General features: G+C 45.5%; 1 protein-coding gene across 1 annotated transcript; it reads left to right on the top strand.

Moving 5' to 3' along the window:
• The first annotated feature begins 7,708 nt into the window (after positions 1-7,708).
• Positions 7,709-23,607, top strand: TNFSF15 (TNF superfamily member 15). Its single transcript, XM_028107970.2, has 4 exons — positions 7,709-8,002; positions 18,675-18,717; positions 19,483-19,530; positions 23,153-23,607. The coding sequence occupies exons 1-4, from the start codon at positions 7,781-7,783 to the stop codon at positions 23,605-23,607; spliced, it is 768 nt and encodes a 255-aa protein (XP_027963771.1). The 5' UTR covers positions 7,709-7,780.
• Positions 23,608-27,752: the final 4,145 nt, after the last annotated feature.

The following is a 27,752-nucleotide window of genomic DNA, read 5'->3' as shown; positions in this document are numbered from 1 at the left end:
TTCTATCTCAGATCTGGGTCACGTCTGTATCCTCAGTTTCTGGGTCAGCTGGGGCCACAGAGTAAGTACCTGGGGAGTGAGGGAATGCCCACGCTCACAGCCAGGCCTCACAACCTAGCAGCCTTCTCGGTTGAAACTGAGTAATAACGTGAAGGCCAGAGAAGGGAGAAAGAGTGCAGGAAACAGTGTGGTGGTTTGGCCTGGCCAAGACTTCTTGGGCTCCATTTTGCTTGCTCCAAACCTGCAGGTACCATGTCACTACCAGGTGCGCCTTCCTGCCTCTGCAGCCCCTTGCTTCCCTCCTGGACCTTTGCCAACGCTCTGTCCACCTGAGCACTCTGATCCCAGCTGGAGTGTGCCATCTCTCTCTCCAGAGATAGGGCTCCCTCTATCTTCTTCCCATAACCAAATAATCAGAAAGTACGTAATTGTAACTTTAGGCCCTGTTAAGGGAATATTTATGAGCTCTAACAGTGGGGTCTGGTTTAAGACCTTATTTATCTGGCAACACCAGCTGCCTGGATCAGAATCAGGAACATAAAAAAATAAATAAATACTTTGCCTTGTGAAACAGACAAAACAGGCACCCTGGAATCTTTGTACTAACGCTCATCCACGTGGTTTGTCGGAAAGTCTTATCAGGACCACACACAGCACCCACTGACTCTTATTTCTTATCTGGTTTTGGATCTCAGGACAGAACTGGGACTGTCATCCTCCCTGGATCATGGCACACCGTCATCATGGCCCGTGCTTGACCTGTTTTTTACTTAGCCAGTTACTTAGTTATAACATTATAAATACCCATGAACCCACGACATAAAATGAGAGCCAGGATATTGGGGCGCCCGAGTGGCTCAGTCGTTAAGCGTCTGCCTTCGGCTCGGGTCATGATCCCAGGGTCCTGGGATCGAGCCCCACATCGGGCTCCCTGCTCAGTGGGGAGTCTGCTTCTCCGTCTGCCTCCCCCTCCTTGTGCTCATGATCTCTCTCTCTCAAATAAATAAATAAATAAAATGTTTTTTAAAAAAAGAAATAAAGAAAGCCAGGACATTGAGGGATATCATATGACACCCCCTTGTTTTGGGAAAATACCCAATCTCGGCAGAGATGTGATGATAGGTGGTCCCACCTCTACATACACAGGGCCTCAAACATATTCACAGCTTCTGTCCTAGAAATGCCCCTCCATGCAAGACCCAATACAACAACAACAACAGCAACAGCAACAAAGAAAGAACCACGTTTTATTTCTAAATTAATAAGAAACAATCCCAATGCACTTTAAGTGGGAGTTGTTAAAACGAACTGTCGTACTTCTGTTTGAAAGAAGGTCTATACGGCCCTGAACAACTTTATTCCCGGAATGCTGCTATTCAGTGAGATGCGCAGAAATCAAAATGGGATACACAAGGTGATCCCTTGTTTAAAAACGAGAAAGAAAAGCATGGGAAATGAAATTGGAGAGCAATACTCTGAAAGGTCAATACCAGTTTCTAAACAGCTTAGACCGGAGGTCAGAAAACTACCCCCCACAGGTGAAATCCAGCCAGTCAGGCTTTTGTCTTCACACTAAGAACAGTTTCCTGTCTGTAATTGTTGTAGAAACACCTATATGATACCTTCAATTTTGCCCCTTGGTTCACAAATCCTAAAATACTGACCATCTGACCCACTACCAACCTCCAGTTTAGGGAATTGTTTTCCTCCCCCACTCTTTTTTTTTGGTTCCTAAAGTCAAAATATGTCACTTTTATAATCAGGGGGGAAAAAGTTGTTTTAAAGTTGTGAATTATATTTTAGAAAGTTTTCCATTCAAAATGGTTCCATTTAGGCTGTCCCTTAGAAGGCTGTGGGTCAGTCGTTGAAAAGTCTTTCATCAAATAGCTCATCTGCCAAGAGAACCAGAAAGGGGAGGTCCTGCCACCATCTCTACCATTCCAGGAAGGGGGAATTGTGGCCTAGATTAGCACTCTTGCAGGAAGCATGTGGACGTTGCATAAGTCAAAACACGCTTGGATATCCAGAAGTCATTACTGAAAAAAATAACTATTTTTCCCAATTTGGGAAGCACAGGGAAAACATCTTCCTCCCCATCCAGCTGCCCATGCTAATTATTCATTGCACACCCTGGGAAAATTGCCACGTGGCATAGTCTGGAAAGGGGGTTACTCAGCAAACAAGGATATGTGGACATAGGTGGGAAGAACAATCAGCGGACAGAGAAGCATATAGACCCTGAAAACATTTCCTCAGCAATCACAAAGTTCACCTCCTTAGCACCATTTTACAGATGGGGAGAATGAGGCCTAAAGATAGAAATGATTTAGAGTCATTTCTGTCTCAGTGAGATCAAGAGCTGTAAAAGACATTAACTCTAACAATCTCCAGTAATTGAATTTCATCTAAAATATCCGCAGTAAGTGGTTGTTCAGGTCCCGCGTGTACTCATGGGACAGACAGCTCCCACCTTTGGAAACAGCGTGACTAGTCATTGAATAGCATTGACATAATCTTAAAATTGAGCTGAAACATGCTTCTCAGAACCTTCTACTCACTGGCCTGTTTCAACTCTCTGGAGGCCACACAATCCAAAATCCAAAAAGCCCTAAAAATCTGAAAGCTGTTACAATACACTTGGCAGCAAAGGCTAAGATGAAAGGGTACACACATGCATGTGTGTGTGTGTGTGTGTGTGTGTGTGTGGTCCTTATCTAGCCCACTTAGTATGAGTGTGTTGGGCTGCAGAAATATTTCTGTGTTTGATTATATCTTACTGTTTCAAATTCCACTAAGTGTATTATGTAATATAAGGCATATGGAGGGAATTATTAAGGTGAACCATGTGAAATTATTATTATATGTCAAAAATGGTCAGATAATGGTGATATCATATAGCTTAACTTAATGCTTTTCCAAAACCTGACACCAAAGATTTTGAATTAAGAAATTAAGGACCTGAAATCACATTTAGATTATCTGGGTGCCATAAAGGAGTAGAAATAAAAATATATTCTCTCTCTCTAATTTTTTCTTGTGAAAATTTTCAAATATTCAAAAAAGTTGAAAGAATAAAATAGTGTAATAAAGGACCGTGATCCTTAAAAAAATAATTAAGGACCTGTAATCAAGAGGAGCATCCACGTTAGAGCACTATGTGATAGGTGCTGTGCCATGCAAGGTTCTCAAATTAATTTTGCAACCAAGTCTCTGCCTGGGACCCCAGACTCATCATCCACTGCCTCCTTGTAATGTCACCTACGCTTGGTTGTCTGAAAGTCACCTTCAATGGTGCACATGTCGATTCTGAGCTCTCAAGCTTCCTTCCCTCTCTCCACTAATGGCATCTCCATCCTTCCAAGGCTCCAACCAAGAACCTTGAAGCCAGAGTTTTCTTTTGTCTCTCTCTCTCACCTTACATCCAGCTGGATAAGAAATTATGTCTGCTCGGGGCACCTGGGTGGCTCAGTTGATTAAGCATCTGCCTTCGGCTCAGGTCATGATGCCAGGGTCCTGGGATCGAGTCCCGCATCAGGCTCCCTGCTCAGTTGGGTGTCTGTTTCTTCCCTGCCTGCCACTCCCCCTGCTTGTGCTCGCTCTCTCTCTGTCAAATAAATAAATAAAATCTTTAAAAAAAGAAATTATGTCTGCTCTACTTCAAAATATATCTGGAACCCACCATTTGTCACCCCCACCCTCACCACCTTGTCCAATCCACTGCCTTGCCTCACCTGGATGATTGCAGCAGTTTCCAAACTGGTCTCCCTGATTCCACCCTTCCTTCAGGCTACTCTCAACACAGCAGCCTGGATGATCCTTATGAGGCAAAATTAGAACCTGCCACTCCTCTGCCCTACATGTGCTAGAGCCTCCCTGCCACACGGAATGAGAAGCCAAGTCCTACCCATGCCCAGAAGCCCTGTGTGGCCAACCCCCTCTGATACTGTTCTGATCTCATTGCTTCTGGTCTCCTCCTCCCTCACTGCTCCAGCCTTCCCCACCATCCTCATGCTCCCAGAACACAACTGCTTCAAAGCCAGGAGCAGTTTGCTCCCAGACACCCATGGCTTCCCTCACCTGAGGTCTTCATTCAAGCATCTCCTATTAGCACAGGTGGGCTTTTCTGACCACCCTATGTTAAAATGTAACTAAATAACTGCCTATCTCCCTACACACTTAACTTATTTTATTTACTGGCCATCTCAATCCACTAGAATATAAGCTTTATGACCATACGGATTGCTGTCTGCTCTTGTCACTGCTAGAAAGTACCTAGAAAGCTACCTTGCACATAGTTGGCGCTCAAACACAATAACTCATCATTTATCTGTAAGCTATTTACCTTCTGCCTTGGAATCCACTGAGAAGCTAGAAGCAAGTGAGAAGTAACTTTTAGCAGCCAAAATAGATGTCTGTATCACCAAAGAGTTTACAGATGGCAAATAAGTGCATGAAAAGATGTTCAACATTGTTAGCCATTAGGGAAATGCAAAGTAAAACCACAGGGAGTGTCACTATACACCTACCAGAAGGGCTAAAATGAGAAATAGTGATAACACCAAATGCTGGAGGGAGGATGCAGAGAGGATGTTGGCTCTTTCACACATTGCTGGTGGGAAGTAAAATGATACCACCACTCTAGAAAAGAGAATATGGCAGTTCCCTACAAAACTATGCAGGTGCCTACCGTTATGACCCAGCAATTTCGCTCTAGAGATTTATACCAGAAATGAAATGAAGGCACTTTCACACAAAAAGCTGTGCACTAATATTCAAAGCAACTTTATTCATAATAAGTCAATCTTGGAAATAACCCAGCAGTCCTTCAATGGGTCACCAGGTTACACAAACCATACTATATTCATACCATGGCATACCACTCAGCAATCAAAAGAAATGAACCATTGATCATGCAATAATTTGGATGGACCACAAGGAAATTATGCTGAGTGGGGAAAAAAAGCCAATTTCAAAAGGATGCAGACTACATGATTCCATTTATGTAACATTTGTGAAATAACATGATTATTGAGTTGGAAGGCAAACTGGTGGATGGCAAAGGTTAAGTGAGGAGGGGAAGGAGGGTGGTAGCAGTGGCTATGAACTGTAGCATGAGCGATCCTTGAGACAGAGCTTTTCTGTGTCTTGACTGTGGTAATTGTCACACACATCTACACTTGTGACAAATTGCACCGAACTAAATATGTATACACAAATGAGTGCCTATAAAACTGGTAGAATCTGAATATCAATGTCAATGTCAGTTTCCCGGTTGTGATGTTATGCTCTCATTATGCAAGATGTTGCCTTTGGGGAAATCTGAGTAAAGGATATACAGGATCTCTCTGTTTTATTTCTTACAACTACATGTGAATCTACATCTACAACCATCCCAATTAGATGCCCATAGTTTCATGCCCTAAATTCTTACTCTCTTCTTATAGGACATTCCCTAGGCACAAACTCAGGATCCATTGACCCTTACTTTAAACAGAAGTATAACAAGCTTAGTTGCCAGGTTTTGTAGATAGCCAGGTACATTAAAACGAGTAGGGTCTGCTAGAGTTCTCAAGGTCACACAATTGAGGGACTAAATCCCAGATCTCCAGATCCCTAGTCTGGTGTCTTTAGCGTTCCCCATCTTTTGAAGCCTTCTTATATTGTGGCTGATGATACATACTTCTTCATGTGAACCCATACATCTAACACTTTTAAGACCCTGGTTTGATTAAACATACCAACTTCCTAAAAAAGAAATACAAAAATAAGAACACATTTGCAAGCTCCTTCAAGATGATCGGATATTAAGTGTGATTGTGTGTTTAAAAGTTACAGTGGCAAAGATTTAGTTTGATCTTAAAGAAAAGTTTCCTACTAGGTTTGTTAAACCAAGAATGGGTAACCAAGGGACATAAAAATCATCCTTTGCTGGATTCTTTGGAAATATGTTAGATGCTTATTTCAACAGATGTCTGTTGAGACCATCATTACATTAGGAGCTACAACCATAGGGAAGGGATAGGACTTAGCACCTGCCCTCCTACATCTGATGACTTAATGCGGGTGATAGAAAGGTAGCCAGCCACAGTCTAGTATGAAATACTTGATGATAGGGGAAGAATAAGAAGCTATAAAAACGAAGAAGATGAGCATCTCACCCAATCTTGGAGGCAGGTGATGAAGGGAAGGTTTTAATACAAAGTTTTAAAATAGGGGGGGCATGGTGATATGAAGGGGAAAGACTGGAAGCTGTCCCGGTGGAGGGAAAAGCATGTGCAACAGTGTAGCTAATCCATAATGCATTTGGGAGAACTGCAGCTTGGGAAAGTCCTAAGAGATGAGGCTGGACACTGGCGAGGGGTGATGTGGGCAGGGACCAGGTCATGAAACACCTTTCCAAGTAGACCACAAGGCTCAGGCTGTGAAATAAGCAGAAGTAGCAACTGAATGTAGGTGAGAGTCGGACTGGTTTCCACCACATGCCACAGGACATCCTTAAGCTTTCTTATTTCTTTTACCCATCTTTTTGCAGGGTCCTCTACTTTTCTCCAACTTCACCCTCCATAAGCTTCAAGGCCTAGTTCCAACACCACGTCTTTCTCCAGGAAGATTTCCCAACCCTTAACTGGAAAGGATGGCCTCTCCCTGGGCATGCTGGGTGTGGGTATCCGTGTACGTGCATAATATAGCAGCACGCGCAACCTAGTGTAATGGTTATGACACTCCGGAGCCGGCTGACCTGAGCCGCAATCCTATGGTTCCGTGTCGTTATCTGTCAAGTGGGAATAATAATATTACTATGTCAAAAGATTATCTCGGGATTAAATAACTTCACTGGTACATTTAACTCTCTTAGAATAGTGACTGGCACTGAGGAAATGTTTAATAAATGTGGCCCCCATACACACCCAACTGTGGGCAAGGCCTATCACTTGTGCTCAATCAACTTGGAACTAATCAGAGAGGAAAAGTCAATGTCCTCTCCTCATGGACAGTCACCTCTATGACCTCATGCTCTTTGCTTAGACAACTGGTCAATTCAGGTTAGGTATGCGTTCTCCTTTCACAGGTGGATGTGTAATAGAAGTAAGAACCCCAAATAGTGATTTAGAGGAACTAGACCATCTTCCTGGCTCCTCTGTCTTAATCCCTGGATGACCGAAAGCCAAGTGCCTTCATTTTCCAGAACTTCAGTATTCCTAGCTGCTCAAGGAAAATGAGCTCCTATGAAGCTCAAAAAAGACAGAGGGCCTGGCAGCATTTTGCAAAGTGGTGATGCAAACATGATTTCTATTTCCCAGTCTGCAAGCCACACCACACACCTCCCCATCCTTCACTTTCACTTCCAGAAGCAGCACACTCCCCAGACTGGCTTGGCTGGCAGGCCTCCAGGGCAGGGACAGCTATATTTTAATTCGCCCTGCCCACTGACTTGATGGATTCTTTTTCACCTCCTCCAGGGACTTTCCTAACTTCCTTCTGTAAACGAATGAAGGAGCACATGAGCACACTGTATATAAATACACTCGGGAAAGCTTTCTTCTTCTTCTTCTTCTTCTTCTTCTTTTTTTTTTTTTTTAAAGCCAAACTTGGTTTCTGTTGTAGGCGGTGCATTCCCTAGCAGGGCAGGGCCCAGTGTGTTGTGGAGTGGGGAGGGGAGAGGCCCGGGGGGGAGGAGTAGGCAGTGATTAATGCACCCACTGTGAGAGCTTGTCTTCTATTTAATGGAGGGTCTCTCTGCCCAGGGGAAGTCAGAGCCAGCTTCAGGACCAGCAGGAGGATGGCGGAGAATCTGGGGCTGGGCTTCGGGGAAACAGCCAGTGTGGAAATGCTGCCCGAGGAAGGCAGCTGCACACCCAAGGCCAGAGCCAGGCTGGCAGCCAGGAGCAGCATGCGCTGGGCTCTCACCTGCTGCCTGGTATCGCTCCCCATCCTGGCAGGACTCACCACCTACCTACTCGTGGGCCAGCTCCGGGCCCAAGGAGATGCCTGTGTGTTCCAGGTAAGCCCTGACCCGGGGATCCGGGGACCTACTGCAGGCACCTGGTGGGCACTGCAGCTCTGGACAGACCCCCTTGACCCACCCTGCTCCCTGCTTCCCCTGCAAAGGAAGCAGCATGTGAGGGCTAGAGAGATCCGATTTGGTGTTTATCTTCAGTAATGCCAGGGGATGAATTGTCCCTCTTTCCGTTTCTATGGGAACAATCTCCAATAACATATTTTTAGATAATTGTAATCATCATGTACCGATAATCTGGGAACATTCTTTTTCTTTAAAAAAAATAATAAGCCTCCTTAAATTGCATAACTAACACATGTCATTGAAGAAATTTAGAAAACACAGATAAGGAAAAGAAGATAATTTTCTTACCCACAACCACATAGAGGTGACCACTACTGACATCTTGGGGAATATAATTCTGTATTTTTTAATAAGATGAGATTATTTTGAATCTCCAAATGTGTTATGATTTTATTTATTGTCAGTAAATTCAAAGCAGCATGATGATATAGATGGTTGTATTATAGTCCTGTATATGCATGTGCTATAATTTATTTAATCAACCCCCTTTCTTGGGTTTAGAAATATTGTCTTTCAATGTTCAAGAAAGAACCTCTTGCCTGGTTGTCTATTTCTCAGATCCTGCTGGGGGCTAAGGGTAGAGGAGCTTAGTCAAAAATGAATATAAGGTATAGAGAGAACAATGGTTCCAAGTGGGGGGTATTGGTGTCAAGGCGAAACTTATTCTGGAGTAGGAATATTAAAAATCTTGAAGACTGAAGACAGGGTCATTCAAATAATACCATTTTATAAATACACACACACACACCTGAATGGTTTGTGATGACAGATTTCATCTGAGTCCCAAGTATTAAATTCCAGAGGAGAAAACAGGCTTTTCAATTGGTTTACCAGGAAACCTGTCTTCTCAGCAACGCTGGCTGACTTCAAAGCAGAAACATAAGGAGAGAGCAAGCAAGCCATGGCTAATGTGTAACTCTCCCCACCCCCTCAGGGTCAGCAAACAGACCTTGATTCAGATGGTGGCGTCCACGACCACATGCCATCTTTCAGAAAACATAGAAATATTCAGACAACCCAGAAATGCCGTTCATGTTAGAGAAGAAGTTCAAGGCATGGCAAATCAGGCTGTGACCTCCAGGCCACCATGGAGCTGATTTCTACGAAGCCAAACCACAGTGTCTAGTCGGTGTTCTGGAAGTCTGTGCTTTAGCCAGGAAGAGACGGTTATTCTTGAATGAGGCACTGAGTGGCCTCCAATAACCTGAACGCTCCGGGGTTCTAGAGGGAAACAGTGCCTCTGCTTAAAATGTGGTCTTGAGATCCCCTATTTCAGCAGATGCCAAAAAAAAACGCCTTTCTTGATCTAGAAGACCATCAGGGGGGCGCCTGGGTGGCTCAGTCAGTTGGGCGTCTGCCTTCGGCTCAGGTCATGATCTCTGGGTCCTGGGATCGAGCCCTGCATCAGGCTCCCTGTTCAGTGGGGAGCCTGCTTCTCCCTCTCCCTCTGCCTCTCTCCCTGCTCGTGCTCGCTCTCTCTCTCTCTGTATCTCTGTGTCTCGGGTGAATAAATGAAATCTTTAAAAAAAAAAAATAGAAGACCATCAGGCTCTGGAAGCACCTAGGGGTTAGCAACCGTGGGAAGCCAGTCACCACCCCTTGGTGGTGAGATGCCAGGTCCAGAGGGGCCAGTGACTTGCCCTGTCAGGAAGAGAGTTGGAGACACGAGCTGTCACTAGACAGGAAGCCCCACGAGGGAAGGCATGAGTGCCTGTCCTATCTTAGCTACTCAAGAAATGAAAAGGCTAATAGTTCATTCTGCGACACTTCAAGCAATCTCCCTGGAGAGCGGAAACGCAGAGAAGCGTAGCGTCGTGGTTTGGCCAGACTGTAGAATTTCTCGGTCATCAGAAGAAGAGAAAGGGAAATAGGGGTGAGGTGCAGCCACATGTAGCAATCGGAGTCCTGAAAAGAAACATCTGGTCCATTCAAACAGGAGAGTTTAAAGAAGAATGTGTAAGGAGTCTGAAAAGGGTTCAAAGAAGAGTCTACTTGCTGAGATGTAAACAGATAAAAGGGAACTGAAGAGCTGAAAGCATCCTGGGGTTAGCAATGATGGGAAGCCAGTCATCACCTCTTGGCCTGAGGGGGCAGATGGAGGGGGCAGATGGAGGGGGCAGATGGAGGGAGCGGTTTTCGGTTTTCAGGGAACCCAAGGAGAAGGAAAACGTAGGAGAGGGCTAGCCTGCCTGCCAAACATCAGGGAGGGAGCAGGAAGAAGGACGGGAGAGCTGGCCACGCTCCTCTCCCCGCCTCTCATCCCACCGGCCAAACTGGAAGTCAGGCTCAAAAGCCAGGAAGCAAGTGTGCCCAGCATCTCGGGACACAGTGCTGAGCCAAGAAGGGGAAAAAGAGGTTCCAGGGGGCTAATGGAGAATAACCAGCTCAGAAAAGATGGAAGATAGGATTCAAGAGGGAAAGCTAAATCACCAAGGAGAGTGTGAGTGGACATAACTGAAATATCGCGGCTCGTAGAAATCTGAGTTTGAATCCCAGCACAGCCACCTCTGGCTGGGTAAAAATAGGCATGTGGTTTCCTTTCTTTGAATCTGTTTCCTTTTCTGCCAAAAGAGGATGCCAATGTTAACACCCTGGCAATGCTAAGAAGGCAAGTGCAGGAACAGGTTGTCTGATGGGAACGCGGGGAGAGTTACACACCTGGTTCCTGGGACGTGATCATCATGGTTACGCCAGGCAACTACCAAAAAGCAACAGCGATTGGTGTAGGAATGTTCCAGGGTCTTATCAGCAGCAACAAAAACAGTGACCAGAACTTAAAATTATATATCTATTTTAAACTGAACTCTTCCTTCAGGGGTTGTGTAAGGAAATACTCAATGTGACAAAATCCTTACCCAGGTAAGCTTGCAGAGCAGCAATCAGATTTGAAAAGGTTTGGGATAACTACCTTTAGGGGAAGTGTCCATAGATATGACATCAATTAAATACAGCCTGGTGGCTCCGTGCAGTGAAAGCCTGCAGCTGCCACCGTTTCTAAAAAATGACGCATCTCTATATGTAAGGATGGAGAATTTCTCTAAGATGTATAATTAAGTGGGGGAGGGAAAGGTATATAACAGTATATAGAATTGGGGACATTCATTTTCTAAAAAATATATATATATATTATATATTCACTGTTCTGAATGTGTTTATAAATGCATAAATTATGTCAAGAAAAGGACAAGAGATTGGTTGCTCTGCCAGCATCTAGCCTGGGGACCTGGGTGACAGGTGAAAGAGAGAGACATTTTTAAACTTACCCACTTTTGCACAAAATGTGTATGTTACATCTACAAAAAAGAGAGAGAGAGGGAGAGTAAAATGTTTTAGGATCATCAAACTCCTGGAGAATGTCGGATAGATTCATGTGTTGGAAAAATCAGTTTGAAATCTGGCCCAGCCACTTCTTAGTCATGTTACGTAACCTCCCTGCGCTTCAGGTTCCTTATGTATGAAATGGAATACTTAGAAATAAAGTATTTAAAGTGTCTGGCAAGAGGTAGGAGATTAATAAATGATAGCAATTATCATTATCACGACTGAGGAACTTCCTTGCTCATGGACATTACGTCATACCTGTCACCCTCCCCACCTGCTCTGGAATCCGCCATCACCAGGTCAGAGAGCAGGTTTGGGTGCTGGAGGGCCTTTCTTGGTCTCTGATATTTGTGAGCTACCTCCGCACCTCCTTCTCCACCCTGGTCTTGTACCGATAACCCACACTCCAATCCATTCTTTACCCAGCTGCACTGACCATGGCCTGGGCCTTCTTTGGGCCTTTAGTGGCTTTCCTTGCCCTCAGGCTGGGTGCATGGACCCCACGCTGGCTCACAGGTCCCCGGAGACCAGGTTTTGCCTTCCCCAGGCACTGCTCTGGCTCACCCGGGGTCTGTACTCCAGGCATGACACAATGCACCGTGCTGGCTCAGCCCCCAGCCTGGGGCAGAGCGGGCCCGAAGTGTTGTGCAATACGTTGGCAGGGGTGCCACGAGGCGCTGCTTCCTTGGACTGCGCCACTGCCCCATCTCTGTCCTTCCCTTCCCGTGCTGCTTCTGGCATCCCTGCATGCTCGCCCCAGATTCTCCTTGCTCCCCTGCAATCTCACTTTCACCCCTTCCTGAAAAGCCCTGCAAGGCTCTTAGCCCTTGATCTCTGCTCGCCTCTCCCCTACACACCTGCTCCTGAGACCCCCACCCCCACCCCGGTCTCCATCCAGGACCCCATAGGGGTGCCAGCTGAGGCTTCAGAGTTGCGCAGGCTTGAGGGAATGCCATGGCTCCCCCCCACCCACAGCTGTGACCTTATAATAACTTATTAGACACCAGACACTGTTCTAAGCTTCTTCATACCCAGGGTTTTGAGAAGAGTAAATGAGATCGGGCCTATAAAGCCCTTAGCCTGGTGTCTGGCACATACGTCTGTGTGATACATTTGCTGTTATTACTAAATATCTCATCTGGGTTAGTCCTTGAAATCACACAATGAAGAAAGTGCTACGATTATCTCCATTTCAGAGATGATGAGCTGAGGCTTAGAAAACCTAAGCCATGTGCCCAAAGTCGCACTGAGTGTGATGTTCAGATTCAAAATTTCCTCCTAAGCCGACCACGCTGGTCTGCCTGTGGTGTTAACCCAGCAAATCACTCACTTCTTGGGGTGGTCAGGAGCATTTAATAAGGATTCCCTAAAAAGTGCCTGTCATGTAGTAAGTGCTCAATAAATTCGAGTCTCCTTCCTCCCCTGGGGGCACCTCACTGTTCCTGGCACACAGAAGGCACTCACTGTTAGCTGGGTGGAGAGAGAGAGAGGAAGGGATGCACAGGGTACCTGACCTCCTTAAGCCATCCGCTCCCTGTCTGTCAAATGGGGAGGTGAAGACACTTCCCTCATAGCCCCGTGCTGAGAATTCTGAAAGAGGATGTCGGCAAGCTAATGCCATGAAGTAGATGCTCAACAGACATGATTTCCCTGTTTGCTCCATCTTGGGTGTAGCCTTTTCGTCTCACTCGGGCTGTTTCCTCTTTGGAAACGGGGACGGTTCTGACAATCCCTTTTCAGGGTTGTCTCGAGAAAACAAGCAGATGGTTAAAATAAAAAGTGCTCTGGAAATTGCAAAACGCAGAGCATTAGGTGGCTTTGCCCCTGCTCTGGCCTCCGAGAGTCCTGGCACACCAGGAAGAGAAGCCAGCTCACCCAGAAGCTCAGGCTGGGGGTGAAGGGCAAGAAGCCCAGAACTGGTGAAGTTGTGTGAAGGCAGGGTGAGCCCGCTGTGGGCATGAATCCCAAACATCTGCGGCAGCTCCAAGCTGGTGACTCCAGGATCCATTCATTCACCTGTTAAAATAAACACACACGGGGCGCCCGGGTGGCTCAGTCAGCTAAGCATCCAATTCTTGATTTCGGCTCAGGTCATGATCTTAGGGTCGTGAGATCAAGCCCCACCTCGGGTTCCACGCTGGACGTGAAGCCTGCTTAAGATTCTCTCTCTCTCTCTCTCTCCCTTTCCCTCTGCCCCTCCCCTACTCTCTCCCGCTCTAAAAAATATATATATATGAATAAATAAACACACACATTACTCCATGCCCAGCACCGGGAGCTCCCGGGTCCTCACCTGATGGACCACACGCTGTAAGAAGTCATCTCCCAGCCTGGTCTCCTTAATGAGGCCCAGCCACCGACTGCAGTAACAAGGGTGGGTTTTGAAATGCATGGAGGGTACATTCCATTCCCTCAAGCCCTTTGCACTGGAAGGGGCAGAAGTCCAGAAGCCAGCTGTAGACGGAGGAAGCCTCTTCTGCTGGGAGAAGGAGGAGGCCGTCCAGAGCTCCTAAATGATCCAAATCTGCCGCTGGTCATAAAGAGACCCAAGGATGGCTTCTGCGTATCACCGAAGTGGTGAAACCAAAGGGAACTTATGCAGAACCAACACCATGCACCATAAATATTGACTGAACCCAAAGAAAGAAGGAAGGTGAATTGGATATCCACTGTATGTGTGTGGTCTTCCTTAGGCATCACGATGCTTCCGGGAGGAAAGCATGATTGCCTGCCTTCATTGATGAGGAGACAGAATCTCACTGAGGTTAGGTGACATACCAAAGTCAGATTGCTAGGAAACCCTAGGGCTGGGATTCCCACATTTGCTTGGCTGCCAACACCACATGCTCAGCTCTGCACCCCTCTGAATGTTGGGTTTGAAGCCCCGTCCAGTGTACCCAGGAGGGTAATGAATTGAAATGGCCTTGGAATAAAACATTTCCAGGCTGGATTTATCCTTGTGCAAGTACAAACAGAGAAAAGCGAAAGCCAAAAACAAGGAGGCAATGGTCTGTGTATTTCTCCTAGAAGTGCTGGGAAGATGTTATGGGTCATAAAACATTGATGTTTTTGCAATTGCAGCACTTATGACGGCAAGAAACAGATCTCTCTTCCTGTTTATGAATATACTAGACAGTGGGTATAGGACATGGGAGAAAGGCTAAATGGGTCATTAGCTAAAATACACTCAAGGGATTTTTTCTGGGGAAATGCCAATAAGAGAATCTCAAAGATCATCTGGCTTCGGGTTCCATGGTCCATGGTGTGTACTCAGCTAATGTTTATGGGGCTTCTGATATGCGCCCGGGTCTGCACTTGGTCTGAAGGTTCAGATCCCAGACCCTCCATTTACTCTTTGACCTTTGGCCTACAAAGCCTCTAAAAAGGTGATGCCCTTTGACCTTTGGCCTATAAAGCCTCTAAAAAGGTGATACTACTCCTTGGAGAGTAACTGGAGTGGTAGGCAAGGAGCACACATAAACCCCAGTACCAGACCTGGCCCCCGGGGAGTACTCGACTAGATAGCGGTCTCCCACCCTCCATCCTTCTTCCTTCCCTGGTTGAAGTATTAGAGTAATTCCAAAAACGTGTCAGGGATTACCAATCAGCATACAAAAAAAAGAAAAAAAAGTGAGAAAGAAAAAAGAAAGAAACTCAAACAAGAGTGAAAAATCCCCTGACCTATAGAAACTAAGGCGTAAAAAGCACCAGCTTGCTTTGCTTGGGCTCACCAATGCTGGTAGCCACAGGTGCCCCACTATTCTACTAACATGAATCCCCACAGGCATCCACATTTGCCTTTTCTGTCTCTGATTCCTGGCCAAAGCTCACAACCTTCCACAAACATTTCTGGAGCCATGATGAAAGCCTGATGAAAAACTTGGAGGTGTCACTAACTAAAAGATTATGGCCATTTAACTGTTAAATTAATTATTTAAAATTTAAACAAGAACTCAAAACTTGGCATGTATTGTAAAATCAAAAGGTCTTTTTTTCTTCGTTTTTTGGATTGCCAAACTCGGGCAAAAGTCACTGAGTGCTGATTGGGTAATCCGGCAGAAGTGCCAGGCATGGTCTGAGGCACCAGAAATCTGGTGGTGAGCAAGAGACAGGTCAGGTCATCGCCCACAGGCAGCTTGGATTGTACTTGAGAGCGAAAAGCTCTTGCAAACAGTCACCTTGAGAGCAGGCATCGAGCCAGCTCAAATGCATAAACCTTCCTCCAAATAAGCTACTGTTTCTTCGTCTCAAATATCCTCTTCATTCATTCCTGCTTCCCATCACAAAAATCTTCCTCCCACGAGGAGGCATTATTAAGGGAAGCAGCAGTGGAAGGCTTTAGATGTTGTTCCTGGAAAGAGAGTCCCAGCTGATGTTCTTGGGGACTCTTGGACTGTTGAGGTCTTCAACACCTGCTAACTGGCACTATCACAGGCTCCAGATGTATAGCAGATTCTAGGCCACTAAGATCCATACGCATCCAACCACACATAAAAATAACTGTATGCCCAAGTTATAGAAATCCAGTAGAGCAAAGAGGGAAATGTGTTCACATCGCAGATACATGCTAATGACAGCGAGACTCTGAGCCAAAGGGAATGCTCCAGTCTTTTAGCTGAGTGTCTGCTGAGACAAAAATAAGCAGATGTTCGAGAAGATTTCTCAGCAGAGTACTAAATGAAGCAGAAGACCAGCCAGGACTGTACCATTTCATACACAAGAGGATGCAACCATGCTCTCCCAATTCTTCCCCTTCAGCTTTCTGCCTGCCACAAACCAATTCTTTATCAGCTCTGATAACAGCAAATAAGGAACAGCATAGGAAACAGGCTACAGAATAAGCTCATTTCTAGGCTGCTTCTCCACCCCACCCCACTCCTAAAGCCCATCAAAGTTATTGATGCTGGACAAGTAGTTGCATCAATTGGGTTTAGGTTTTCCAAAGCAACTGTACTCACGACCCTATGCTGAATGGGTTCATTTGGCAGCAGAAATCCTTGTAGTTTCCCAGCTGCTCCCATGCCTTGCTGGGCCTCTGTACTCTTGCACAAGCTCTTAGCCTTGTCTGGAATGGTCATTACCTTTTATCACCTGGCTAATTCCTGTGGGACCTGTAAGACTCAACTTCAGAAGTAATTTCCCCTGATTCCCCCACTTCTGGGCTGGGTTCCTGTTTTTTGAGCTCTGTGTTTCCCCTACTGTCACAGTGCATGGAGCTGCTGGTACTCATCCATCCACCTCACCAAAGGGGGAGCTTGTCCGGAAGTGAGAAGGTGCAATGGCACAGGAATTCTAGAGTGGATTGGCCTGGGTTAAAGTCCTACTTCTCCACTTTCCAGCTGTGGGACATTGGGCAAGTTACTTAACCTGACTGAGCCCCCTTTTCAATATAAGGGTATGAATGGCGTCTACCTGAAGAATCGTCGCAACGCTGAAGGAGATGATGCGTGCAAAGGGCGTAGCATAGCACAGCGCCACTCCTCATTCAACAGAAAGTAGCTACACTTACTGCATCTTTCAGGTCCTTTGAATCATTCACTGTGGTTGCCTCTCATGGCGGGAGCACAGAGTACTCGGAGAGGAATAAATAGTGGGTTACAAGAATCGGGTGGTCAACGGGGACCTTGAATGCCAAGATAAGTATTTGGGCCTGTGTCTGGAAGGCCATGGAGAGCCACTGAAGGTTTATGGACAGAATTGTGTCCCCATACAGTGATGCTTTAGAAAAAGCACTCTGAGAGCGGGTGAGGAGATGATTTCAAGAAAAGGAGAACCAGATGCAAAAGGATCAGTTAAGAGGCTGATGGGAGAATCCAGAAGAACAGTGTGCTGAGGCCTGAGTGGGGGGGTGAGGAGGCACGAATGAGAAAAATTGCAAAATAGCAATGGCACCTTGGGTTTGTGGGAGGAGAAAGCAGCAAGTTTCAAGCCTGGCCACTGAAGGCAAGCAGTTGTCTTGCTATTCACAGAATTAGGAAGTAGACAATGGAGAGACAATGGGTCTGTCGTTCAAAGACAAGATCTCTGCCCTCAAGAAGCCTTCCAGTGGAGGTGAGGTAGCATGGCTTGGGAATAAAAAGAGCCTGGCAGTCTGGGCTTTAACAAGGTCACTGCCATCACAGACCCGCTCACAGTCCTGCTGAGCTATGACACAGCTACATGCACATGACCACACAAACACGTGTAGAGACATCCATGCACACAGCACCACACTAGAGTGACATGGAGACACACAAAACCCATCGGCTCCTACGTCCCCCACTGCGAGAACTGTCTTCTGTCACACGCTATGGACACACGATTCCTCATTCACAAGTACGATCTCACACACACACGGATTCTAAGATACAGAACTGGTGACATGAGGATCACTGTCCATGGGGACTATGTAGTTACAAGAACCCAATCAGAAGACTCTGAATTGAGTCAATATCATATCAGAGAAGGTTTTCCTGGAAACCGTAAAATGTAAGGTGGTGATTTTATCCCTTTAAGCCAAGGACTTAGCTTTGCTCCTGAGCTTTGTGTTCAGACATGGTGATTCCTTCATTTCCTGCACATTCTTTGTCCTGACTCACACAACTTATTTGATCCTTATCTCAAACGTGGGAATTATCTGAGGTTAGGGTTGTTATTGTTCCCATTTTTCAAATGAGGGCACCAGAGCTCAGAGAGGAAAGGTGTCTGCTCGAGATCATGTTGTTAATAAATGGTGACAGCAGGATTCAAATTCGGGTCTGTCTGCCTCCAAAGCAGTTACCCTTTCCCCGCCCTGCCTGCCCCATGTGGTATCTGAAATGGCTCGCAAGCTAGGATTGCAAGGATGGACATGTCTTCATGTCATTCATGGAGACAAGGGGCTAGTGGGAAGGAGACCAGAGCCCTTATTTCTTTTTCTGTATCATTTTTTTAAGTAGTTCCAATTTTTAAATCATGGTGGACAAAAGAAAATAAAGCAAGTGCCATCATTTGTTCAAATAATAGATGTCAGAGTGTCCTAGAACAGAACAGGGAAGGCTCTCAGGACAGAACTTCGAAGCTGAGCTTCCAAGATGAGTATAGGAGAGAGAAGGGGTGCTGGAGGAGGAAAGGGAAGCGCTTGGGCACAAGATTCCCCTCCATCGAGTAGTCTCATTGCCATGTCCCTCATCTCAGAATGCCCAGGTTGGGTAGCAGAGGCATCTTAATCATGCCCTTGCTATGGGCAGCTGTGGGGTTGGGTGACAAAAGGACCACAGGTGGGCTGAATCATATCTTTCTTTTCCAATAGACTTCAAAAGGGCAAGAGTTTGGACCCTCACATCAGCGAGCTTGTAAGTGTGTTCGCATTTGTTGCCTTCTCTTGTGGGGAACAGAGCATTCAGTAGTTTGGGTATGAGGGAGGTTCAGAGGGATGAAAACCCAGAGGAGAAGTGAGGTTGCTCCCAAGTCACTAAAAAGACAAAATGGTGCTGTGTCCAAGTATATGGCCTATGGAGGTGATGGCCTTTGGCAAATAATGTCACTTGCCTCTGTCTCAGTTTACTCACCTGTAAATTGGCTATAATGGTACCTACCTTCTCAGATTAGTGTGGATTAAATCAGTTAATTCCTATAAAAGTATTAGAAGAATGCCTAATCCTACCCCTCCCTACCCTATTGGTTAGGCCATCCAGACGCTTCGGTGGATATGGCTAAAGGGACCTTGAATAAGGCCAAACGTCAGTTTGCTCCCCCTGAAGCAGTAGCAGGGAGGGAAGGGTAATGTGAGTTCATTGAGCATCGGCCATGTGCCAGGAATCATGCTGAGCACTCTCCATTCATGCTAGCAAGGGATGTGCCCACCTTCGAAATGAGAAAACAGAGTCTTGGGCAGGTTGGAAACTTGCCCAAAGTTACGGGCCAAGATTCATTTGTGTTCAAGACTCTTTCTCCTGAGGCTTCTCTGTCCCTGGGAAAACGACAACAATCCACAGTGGACCAAGCTGAAGGAGAGGAATGTTTCTCTCCAGTTGTAGGCACCATGCAACTCCAAAAATCCTGTCTTCACTCCAGCCACCCTCTGACTCACACAAAGCATCTCTCTCCTTTCCTTACAGATGCAATTTCCGGAGCTGGTGGGGATAAGCCAAGGGCACACCTGACAGGTATTTCTCCCTGGTGTGTTTTCCAGGGGATCATGTATGGGCCATGGGCCCAAGATTTCTTTCAGAGGGTTTGTCAAAACTTATTCTAGTAGCTTCAAACCAGAAACCACACACCTTGGTCACAGACTTCTCCTCTCAATGGAGGGTTTTCAGATGTCGTCCTCCCTTAAGGGTTCCAAAGGCCCATGGCTCTTGGGCATTTTCTTTCAGATTCTATCAGCCTTCTTCCTTCCTCTCCTGTCTCTCTCTTTCATACACACCCTCAGGCATTCAGAAACGTCTTCACTCAGACTCAGAGATTCATATAATTCTGAATCTGGTCAAAGATGAAAGATCCCCTGGGCTGCTAAAAGTATCAAGTCCATCTGTACCCCATTCAAGATGAAGTGATTGGACATTTGCATTCAGGTAGACATTTGCAAAGAATTTTTGTTGATGTGAAGAGATTCAGAGCGGCCTCATAATATCACCAGCTGGCCAGTTTCCCAAGCCCACTGTTGAAATTTCTGACATCTGATGCCCGGAGTTGCATATACATCTAAGACTCCAGAGAAAAGAGCAAGACTGTGCACAAATATGTGTTAAAAACCCATTGAAAACCTAAGGAGTTAAAAGCAAGCATACTCTCCTGACCTATAAGAAAATTTGCAGCCCACAGGGGGCTATCCCCAGGGCCCAAACATGTGACTTACATGTGACCAAGAGGCAAGTGTTTGTGGTGAGTCCTGAATGAGGATTAGGACCAGACAGACACGAAGTCACTAGTCACTTACCACTTGCCTTTAAGAATGGGAGAGATTGAACACGCTGGGCAGGAAAAATCCTAACAACAGAGTGTGAGGATATCACCCTTCTTCCTACTGAATGGGGGAGCTGGGGGTGGGAATCTAGGTTCCACTGAGCTCCTCATGTGTACCAGCACTGTGGTAGGCATTTTGCAACCGTGATCTCATTTGATCTGCATATCAGCCCAACAAGGGGGGAAGCTGAGGCTCTGACAAGTCAAGTCACTTGTCCCAAATCATATACATGACTCAGAAGAGCTGAGATTTGAGTCTGACTCTTAGACCTGCACTGTTCCCATTACAACCTACTTCGTACCCTAACTCCCACTTGCTGCCGTGTTGACACAGCGAATTGCATACCAGTTCAACAAAACTCGCTTTGTCTAGAGACTAAATGATTTTTTTGTTTTTGCCTCATCCCAGAGGATTTTTTTAATCTACTGCATCATCCACAAAGAAGGAGTGGAGATGATCAGGAGTGATTAATAAAAATGCCTTTCAGAGATTTTACAAAGAAGCAACAAAGCTCTCCAGGGCGCACTGAGTGCGGGGTGGGGGGGCCAGAGAGACCACATGCATTCTAAACATGTGTCATTGTGCAAAATAATCCAGGGTCCAGTCAGCATCGGCAAAGATGCTTAAGAAAATCCAGGAACCAGATTTCTAGGCAGCCACCGGGTGTGAAAGTTGCTAAATATTTTCTTAAAGATAACCTATCCCCAAACGGTGGCTGATAGCACATAGCGGGGACCACTATGGATTTCCAAAGCCACCGTAGGAAATTAAAATATGCTTTTATTTTCCTAAAACATACTAGTTTTACTGCAGATTATCTTATTTGAAATCAATGGTTTGGTTCTATTCATTTTTTCTGCGATACACATACTTCATAAAAGCACTCATTTATATGTCCAAGTATATAATGTATATTTGTAAACAATGCAAACATAAGAACATATAAAAATATATACAGTGAAATAGGCTTATTTTTTAATCTGTCAAGATGAGAGATGCTGGCTTATTTGGGGAAAGTGACTATGTATTGAGTACTTGCCATAGCCAGCCTCATGATAAAAATGTCCATGTCTCCTCTATTCACTTGATCTTCCAAATGAGACGGGGAAGGGGCTTTATCTCTAGCTCAGGGACAGGAAATCAAGACTCAGAGAGAAGGGACCTACATCACTGATTAAAAACGTTACATGGCCATAGAGCTGAAGTGACCCAGAGCCCTGGTCCCTTACACTCCACAAGCCAATGACATCAGCTTGTATTTTGGTGTCAGAGAAGCATTTCCAGAATGTTCTGGATCTCTGGTTCCAATATCTGTCCTGCATGTTGATTTTTTTATTAATCACTGTCTGAATTTCAATAACTTTGGGCCGTAGCATTGCAGGGGAGCTATAGGGAACATCCAACTCCCTAAAATGTCCACTCTTTGTAGCAGGGTATGTCTGAAACAAAAGGCTAATGAAAGTGAATGCAGTTTAGAGGGTATACCTAATAGCTGGGGATTTTATACACACCATCCTTTTTTTTTTTTTAAAGATTTTATTTATTTATTTATTTGAGAGAGAGAAGGAGAGAGAGAGAGAGAACACAAGCAGGGAGGAAGGGCAGAGGGAGAGGGAGAAGCAGGCTCCCCACTAAGCCCAATGTGGGGTCGATCCCAGGACTTCAGGATCATGACCTGAGCCAAAGGCAGACGTTTAACCGACTGAGCCACCCAGGCGCCCCCACACCATCCCTTTTAATCCTTTCCATGGGTATTTTTATACGCTTAAAAAAAAAAAGGAAAGATACGTCAAATGAAAAACAAATCCTGACTTAGTAAAGAGAGAGCTCGTGCAAAAAGATTATTGCACAGTGGGAGAAAGGAGAAAGAAAATCAGCAGCAATAGGGAGAATGCTCTGGCCAGAAGGTCTGCAAGTGTCTCAAGGGTTAAGCAAAAAGGGGTTTCCTTTTGTAGAAAGGAGTAAACAAAGCTAGAAAGAACCAGGTGGAAAGAAGTGGGATAAAGGTATTAGCGTCAGACAATGTTTTACCCGAAGGCCAGCCCGTTCTCAGGAGAGACTGTTTGCTGGTCCAGGCTGAGGGCAGACCAAAGCCTGGAGGCCGAAGAGAAGCTTAACCAAAATTGGGTTAACAAGCATTATGTTGGGGCGCCTGGGTGGCTCAGTCGGTTAAGCGGCTGCCCTTAGGCTCAGGTCCTGAGATTAAGCCCCGCATTGGGCTCCTTGCTCAGAAGGGAGTCTGCTTCTCCCTCTTCCTCTGCTGTTCCCCCTGCTTCTGCTCTCACTCGTGCTCTCTCTCTCAAATAAATAAATAAAATCTTTAAAAAAGAAAAAACAAGCATTATGTTCCCATGGATCAGTGGGGACAGTACAGTTCAGCTGATCATTTATGAGGCAGAGAATGGCGATCTGGAGGATCTGGTGTCTGGTCTTGCCATAGGTACCCAAGGGGGGAGGGCACCCACCAGTTTGGTCTAAGTCATTTGGAGAAGAGGTTGATCGCAATGGGCTGTTTTCCGAAACACAAAGAGTGAGATTTCTTAACGTCCACTGTTTTCCAAGATCACAGAGCTCAGGTAAAATTCTAAATGATCAGGAAAGAAAACTCGGGCTCAGAGAGGCGAAGTCTTTTGCCCCTAAGATGCTATTCTCCAAACAAAAGTATGTGTCTGCTTACACCTCCTCCACTCATTCCTCCTCAAGGAGCTTGTCAGCTGTTGGTTTTATTCAATCACTTTACTCTGAAAATAATATGAGACTCTTTTTGGCAAAGTCCACAGGTTCTGACACAAGGAAATTAAACCTCTCTCTTGTCTTTGCAGTTGTCAGACAAAGTCCCACACAGCCCTTGAAAAATCAGTTTCCGGCTCTGCATTGGGAACATGAACTTGGCTTGGCCTTTACCAAGAACCGGATGAACTACACAAATAAATTCCTGGTGATCCCAGAGTCAGGAGACTACTTTGTTTACTCCCAGGTCACGTTCCGAGGAACCACATCTGAGTGTGGTGAAATCCACCAAGTGAGCCGACTGAACAAGCCAGACTCCATCATCGTGGTCATCACTAAGGTAACAGACAGCTACCCAGAGCCGACCCAGCTCCTAATGGGGACCAAGTCCGTGTGTGAAGTAGGGAGCAACTGGTTCCAACCCATCTACCTAGGGGCCATGTTCTCCTTGCAGGAAGGGGACAAGCTGATGGTGAACGTCAGTGACATCTCTTTGGTGGATTACACAAAAGAAGATAAAACTTTCTTTGGAGCCTTCTTGCTGTAGGGGCAAGGCAGGCATCCTCGTGTGAAGGTCCTCTGCCTCCTAGTTCCTAATTTTCTTCACTCATACGTAATTATAATAAGGTTTTTGTTTTTGTTTTTGTTTTTGTTTTGGAGCATTCCACAGAAACGGTGGCTTAGCTATGAAATTGGAAGCCCGAAATTTCATACTTTATATGCCTTATGGATGAGAATCTTAACCGGAAAAAGGCAGAACAGAGCAGACACATGACCTTGGTTGCTTGGAAAAGGGGTGGGTTTCTAAACACTGACACACTGATCACCAAATGAATGGAGGTCTACTCGGAACACTTCCACCCCTTCGTACCACACATCGGTCACCAGTGGGCCCAATTATTGTGGGATTTGATCATGAAACATTTGCTTCAGTTCAGGGGCCCTTGAACAAAATCCAGAGCCCTAGAAAACAGTATAAACCCTAGAGCAAAATCCTTCATCAGTGTCTCCAAACATATACTTTAATGCCTTGTCTTAAAAAAAAATGAAAAGAGGACTGGTATTTCTCATGAACATAGAAAGAAAGAAAGAAAGAAAGAAAGAAAGAAAGAAAGAAAGAAAGAAAGAAAGAAAGAAAGAAATTGGTTTTCATGCCATCTATGGCAAATGAAAAAAGCAACCCCTCTTTTTATTCTGTGCACAGGCATGAAAACCAGCAAGTGTGAGTTCCACATGTATATCAAAAATACAACAATAGCATTTACTCAGCACAGTTTACTTGAGTACCTTTTACGTTCTGGGTACTACCTTTATCCAGAAGATAAGAAGATATGAAGAATAAGACAGACTCTATTCAAAACTTAAATGAATTCCACTCCATGGCTCCTCGTCAAATATCACTCAACGTACTCCAACATGCTTGGACTAACTCCAAGTCCTTAAAAAATATCTCATCTGACACTAGTATGTAAGATTTCTGAAGCTCTCCGGACACTATAAGATATCCAGCTGATGAGGTCACTCAAGAAACTCGAAGACAGATTTCTAACCAACTAGACCAGCTCTACAGCAAACCTGATCAACGCCAAGAGACAGCAGACTTACTCTCAGGGGCGGGGGGGGGGGCGGTGCGGGGGGGGGGGGGACTGACAGTCAATCACCAAATCCAGAGACAGTTAACTTAGATCAGCTTTGAGGTGTGACTCACAATTTTATGTGCAGAGTGTTATCAGGGAATTTTTCTTTTAAAATACTCAAGGGATTTCAATAAGGGATGAGCTAATCAGCCCAGCCAAGGCTTCTCCCATGGAGGAGAAGCTGAACATTAAGAAGGTCCCTCCTGCCCTTTAGTGACTTCATACTCTCTAATCTGTATGATTTTCCTGCACTAATATGCCAAGGATAGGAGGGGCATCTCTGCTCTTAGCCTCAGTTGACTTGTCTATAAAGTAGGAGTCCACCAATTTGTTTCCCAGGATCAAATGGGCTCGTGGGGATGAAACATGTTCGCTCTGAGCATTCTGTGCAGTCAAAGAGCATGTCGGTATGATATGGGCAGTGACCTGCTGCACGTTGGCCCCTATCATCAATGCCGCCTATTGCGGGAGACCTTCACGACAGGGTCTAAAAGCAAACTTGGCACCAAAATCACTCTCACAGGTACAAAGGTGTGTGCTAGGGCTTCTGAGCAGAATGATTGGTGTAGCAGTACTTGATCAATATTTGTTGAGTTACATAAAAAGTAAAAATTGATTTCTGGTTTCTCAGTTAGGAGATTAGGGCTCTAGAGCCTTCTCAGCACAGTGAGCACAGGGCTCCATGGGAGCAGAGAGAAGGGTGTGGTGACCTCACCTGATTCATGAGTCTTCATAAAGGAAGTGAAGCCGGAGCGCCTCCTGAAAAAGGGTGGGCGGATAACAGATGGCCTCCCGGAAAGGGCATCTGAGAAGGAGGAATTACCCTTTACTTAAAGCAGAAAGGAAAGGTTTCTCAGTAACTATAAAACCAGCTTGATAAGACAGTGCTCCTTCAACCTACTCCGCGAAAAATGTTTGCTGGCAGATCGGGATAATTTTATCAACTCCAGTGTGCCTCTAGGGTCAGAACTCACCACCCCACGGAGAAAGTAAAATGCTCTGTCTGCATTTGCATGCGTGCCAAACACCGTGGGGAGCAGGACAGAATGGGCATGCAAGAGGCCAGAGTGACCGCCCTCACCTTCTCCACCAAAAGGAACTCATGTAACCAAGGGTCTTCAGACGTGCCCACTGCGCCTTAGGGCATTTGTCGGATTTGGAAGTTCATCCAAGACATAGAAGTTTCCCGCTATTCTAAAAGACTCGACCACTTGCGGAAACTCCCTGCCACGTGTTTATTTTGCTCCTGTCATAAGCTTGTTTATTGAAAGGTGTATTGTGCTGAAGTTGTCCCAGCTAAATTTGTTAAGTCCTTATATCTTGTACGGTTCAGAAAGGGCCAGCCGAGCATTTCCAGTAGGATTCAAGTCAAAACTTCTGTTTCCTAGGCATTCTCTCCAAAGCCAAAATTAGTGCACTAGTTTTAAAAATGAGCTGAGAGGATGCCTAAGAACATGCTGGTCTCCTAAAAGGAGTAAATGAGATGTTGCCAAAGATTTGCAAGGGAAGAAGGAGCATGCCTACGTGCTTCAGAAAATATTTTAGGGGGGAAATGCTCTGCTGGTCCAATGTCTCTCAAAAGGCTGAATTCAAATCAATTCCACATTTACTGAGTGCCTACTCACCCTGGGGACACAAAGAGAAATTATTTTAGTCTCAGATGGGTTCACTCTAACCACTCAGCACCTCCATGATCTGCAGACCCTTTCGTTTATGTTGGTAACATTAGCTAACTAATTAGCTAACTTTAGGCACATGGATATTTTCTCATTCGGAAAATGGGTGCCATCTGATGAAGGATGATCATTAACAAAATGATTTGTGTTTACACTAAGTGTTTTTTTAAAGAGCTACTCACAGAGTTTTCCATTAATAAAAGGGGATAAAATAAAGATACCAAGATACCATTTCCTATAGTAGAATCCATCATTTAAGCCACCCGTGCAGAGAGATTATCATCTGCTGGACTTGAGTTTGGCCCTCAACACCCTTGAAAATATTAGAACCTGCAGATGAGCCAGAGGTGCTTTGAAAAGCCAGTGTACCTTCAGAAAATGCAGGAACCATGATCAAAATGCATGGGGTTGCTTGCATTTTGACCCTAGCACAGTTTAGAACTATTTGGCAGAATGGCGTTGCTTCAGCAACAAATATTCCTAAGTGTTTTGACTTAGGGTACAGTAGGATTTTCACATCCTGAAAATATCTGGTTCCGTTCAACAGGGCAGAGGAGGTCCCTTGGCTCCATTTCAACCTAAGCTACGTCACCCCAGAGGAAATACCACCTCTGCACTTGTCAGTAACCCCTCTGGATTATAAAAGTTTGACTAGCTTACTGTGCAGGAGGCATGGCCCTTGCCAACATTCTTTTGCAAGATATTTTCCCCAGTCCTTCCCCCAATCATGTTTCCATGATTGCAACACTGGGGATTAATTCTTCAGGAGAGGATTGCTCATTATACTCTGCACCTTGCAAAACACATGCAGTAGTCTCTTGTCTCAAGATGTCTTGCTCTCCTAGGGCTTGGAGTCCTGAAAGTGTTTTGCTGTGTGTAGCAGAAATTTTCTTCAGTGTGCACCCCTCTCCTGGATATTCATAGTGATTGCCTCATGCTGGCAGCTGGGCCTGGGGAGAATTCAGCCGATGGCTAATCCCTGAGTCCTCTGCTCCAGTGGTGAAGGAGAGGGTAGATCAGAGCAGTCACACCTGTTCCCTGCCCCATGCTGACTACCATATTTAGAGTTTCCCAAGCTCGGAGACAAATTTACCACCCCATCCCTTCCATCGCCCTATTTTAAGGAGAAAATGCCAGCCCAGATGGAAGTTACTTGTTCTGGGTCACACAATGAGTTCATGGTGGACCTGGGGGCTGAGATACCCTCTTCCTGAATCATAATCCTGGGCTCCTCCAGTTACCCTCTGCAAATAGTATTTGTTTTAATAACTGGAGGAGAGATTGGAGGAAGACGTGAGAAGTATTATCAAATAGCTCTGGGGGATGTGGAAGTGGGGAGGGGACAGCTTCCACGTCCCTTAGAGGAAAGCACTAGGGCT

This window comes from Eumetopias jubatus, unplaced genomic scaffold (assembly GCF_037043125.1).
Source record: "Eumetopias jubatus isolate StellerSeaLion01/CBP00866 unplaced genomic scaffold, mEumJub1_p1.0 scaffold_15, whole genome shotgun sequence".
NCBI lineage: Eukaryota > Metazoa > Chordata > Mammalia > Carnivora > Otariidae > Eumetopias > Eumetopias jubatus.
The sequence above is the reverse complement of the archived record's forward strand: the minus strand, read 5'-3'. Positions and strand labels throughout refer to the sequence as shown.

Bases quoted from the DNA above. Each gene is read 5' to 3' on its own strand.
- TNFSF15 (XM_028107970.2), top strand. From the start codon at position 7,781: ATGGCGGAGAATCTGGGGCTGGGCTTCGGGGAAACAGCCAGTGTGGAA. The intron at 8,003-18,674 runs GTAAGCCCTGAC...CTTTTCCAATAG, and splicing joins GAGATGCCTGTGTGTTCCAG to ACTTCAAAAGGGCAAGAGTT. The intron at 19,531-23,152 runs GTATTTCTCCCT...TTGTCTTTGCAG, and splicing joins GCCAAGGGCACACCTGACAG to TTGTCAGACAAAGTCCCACA.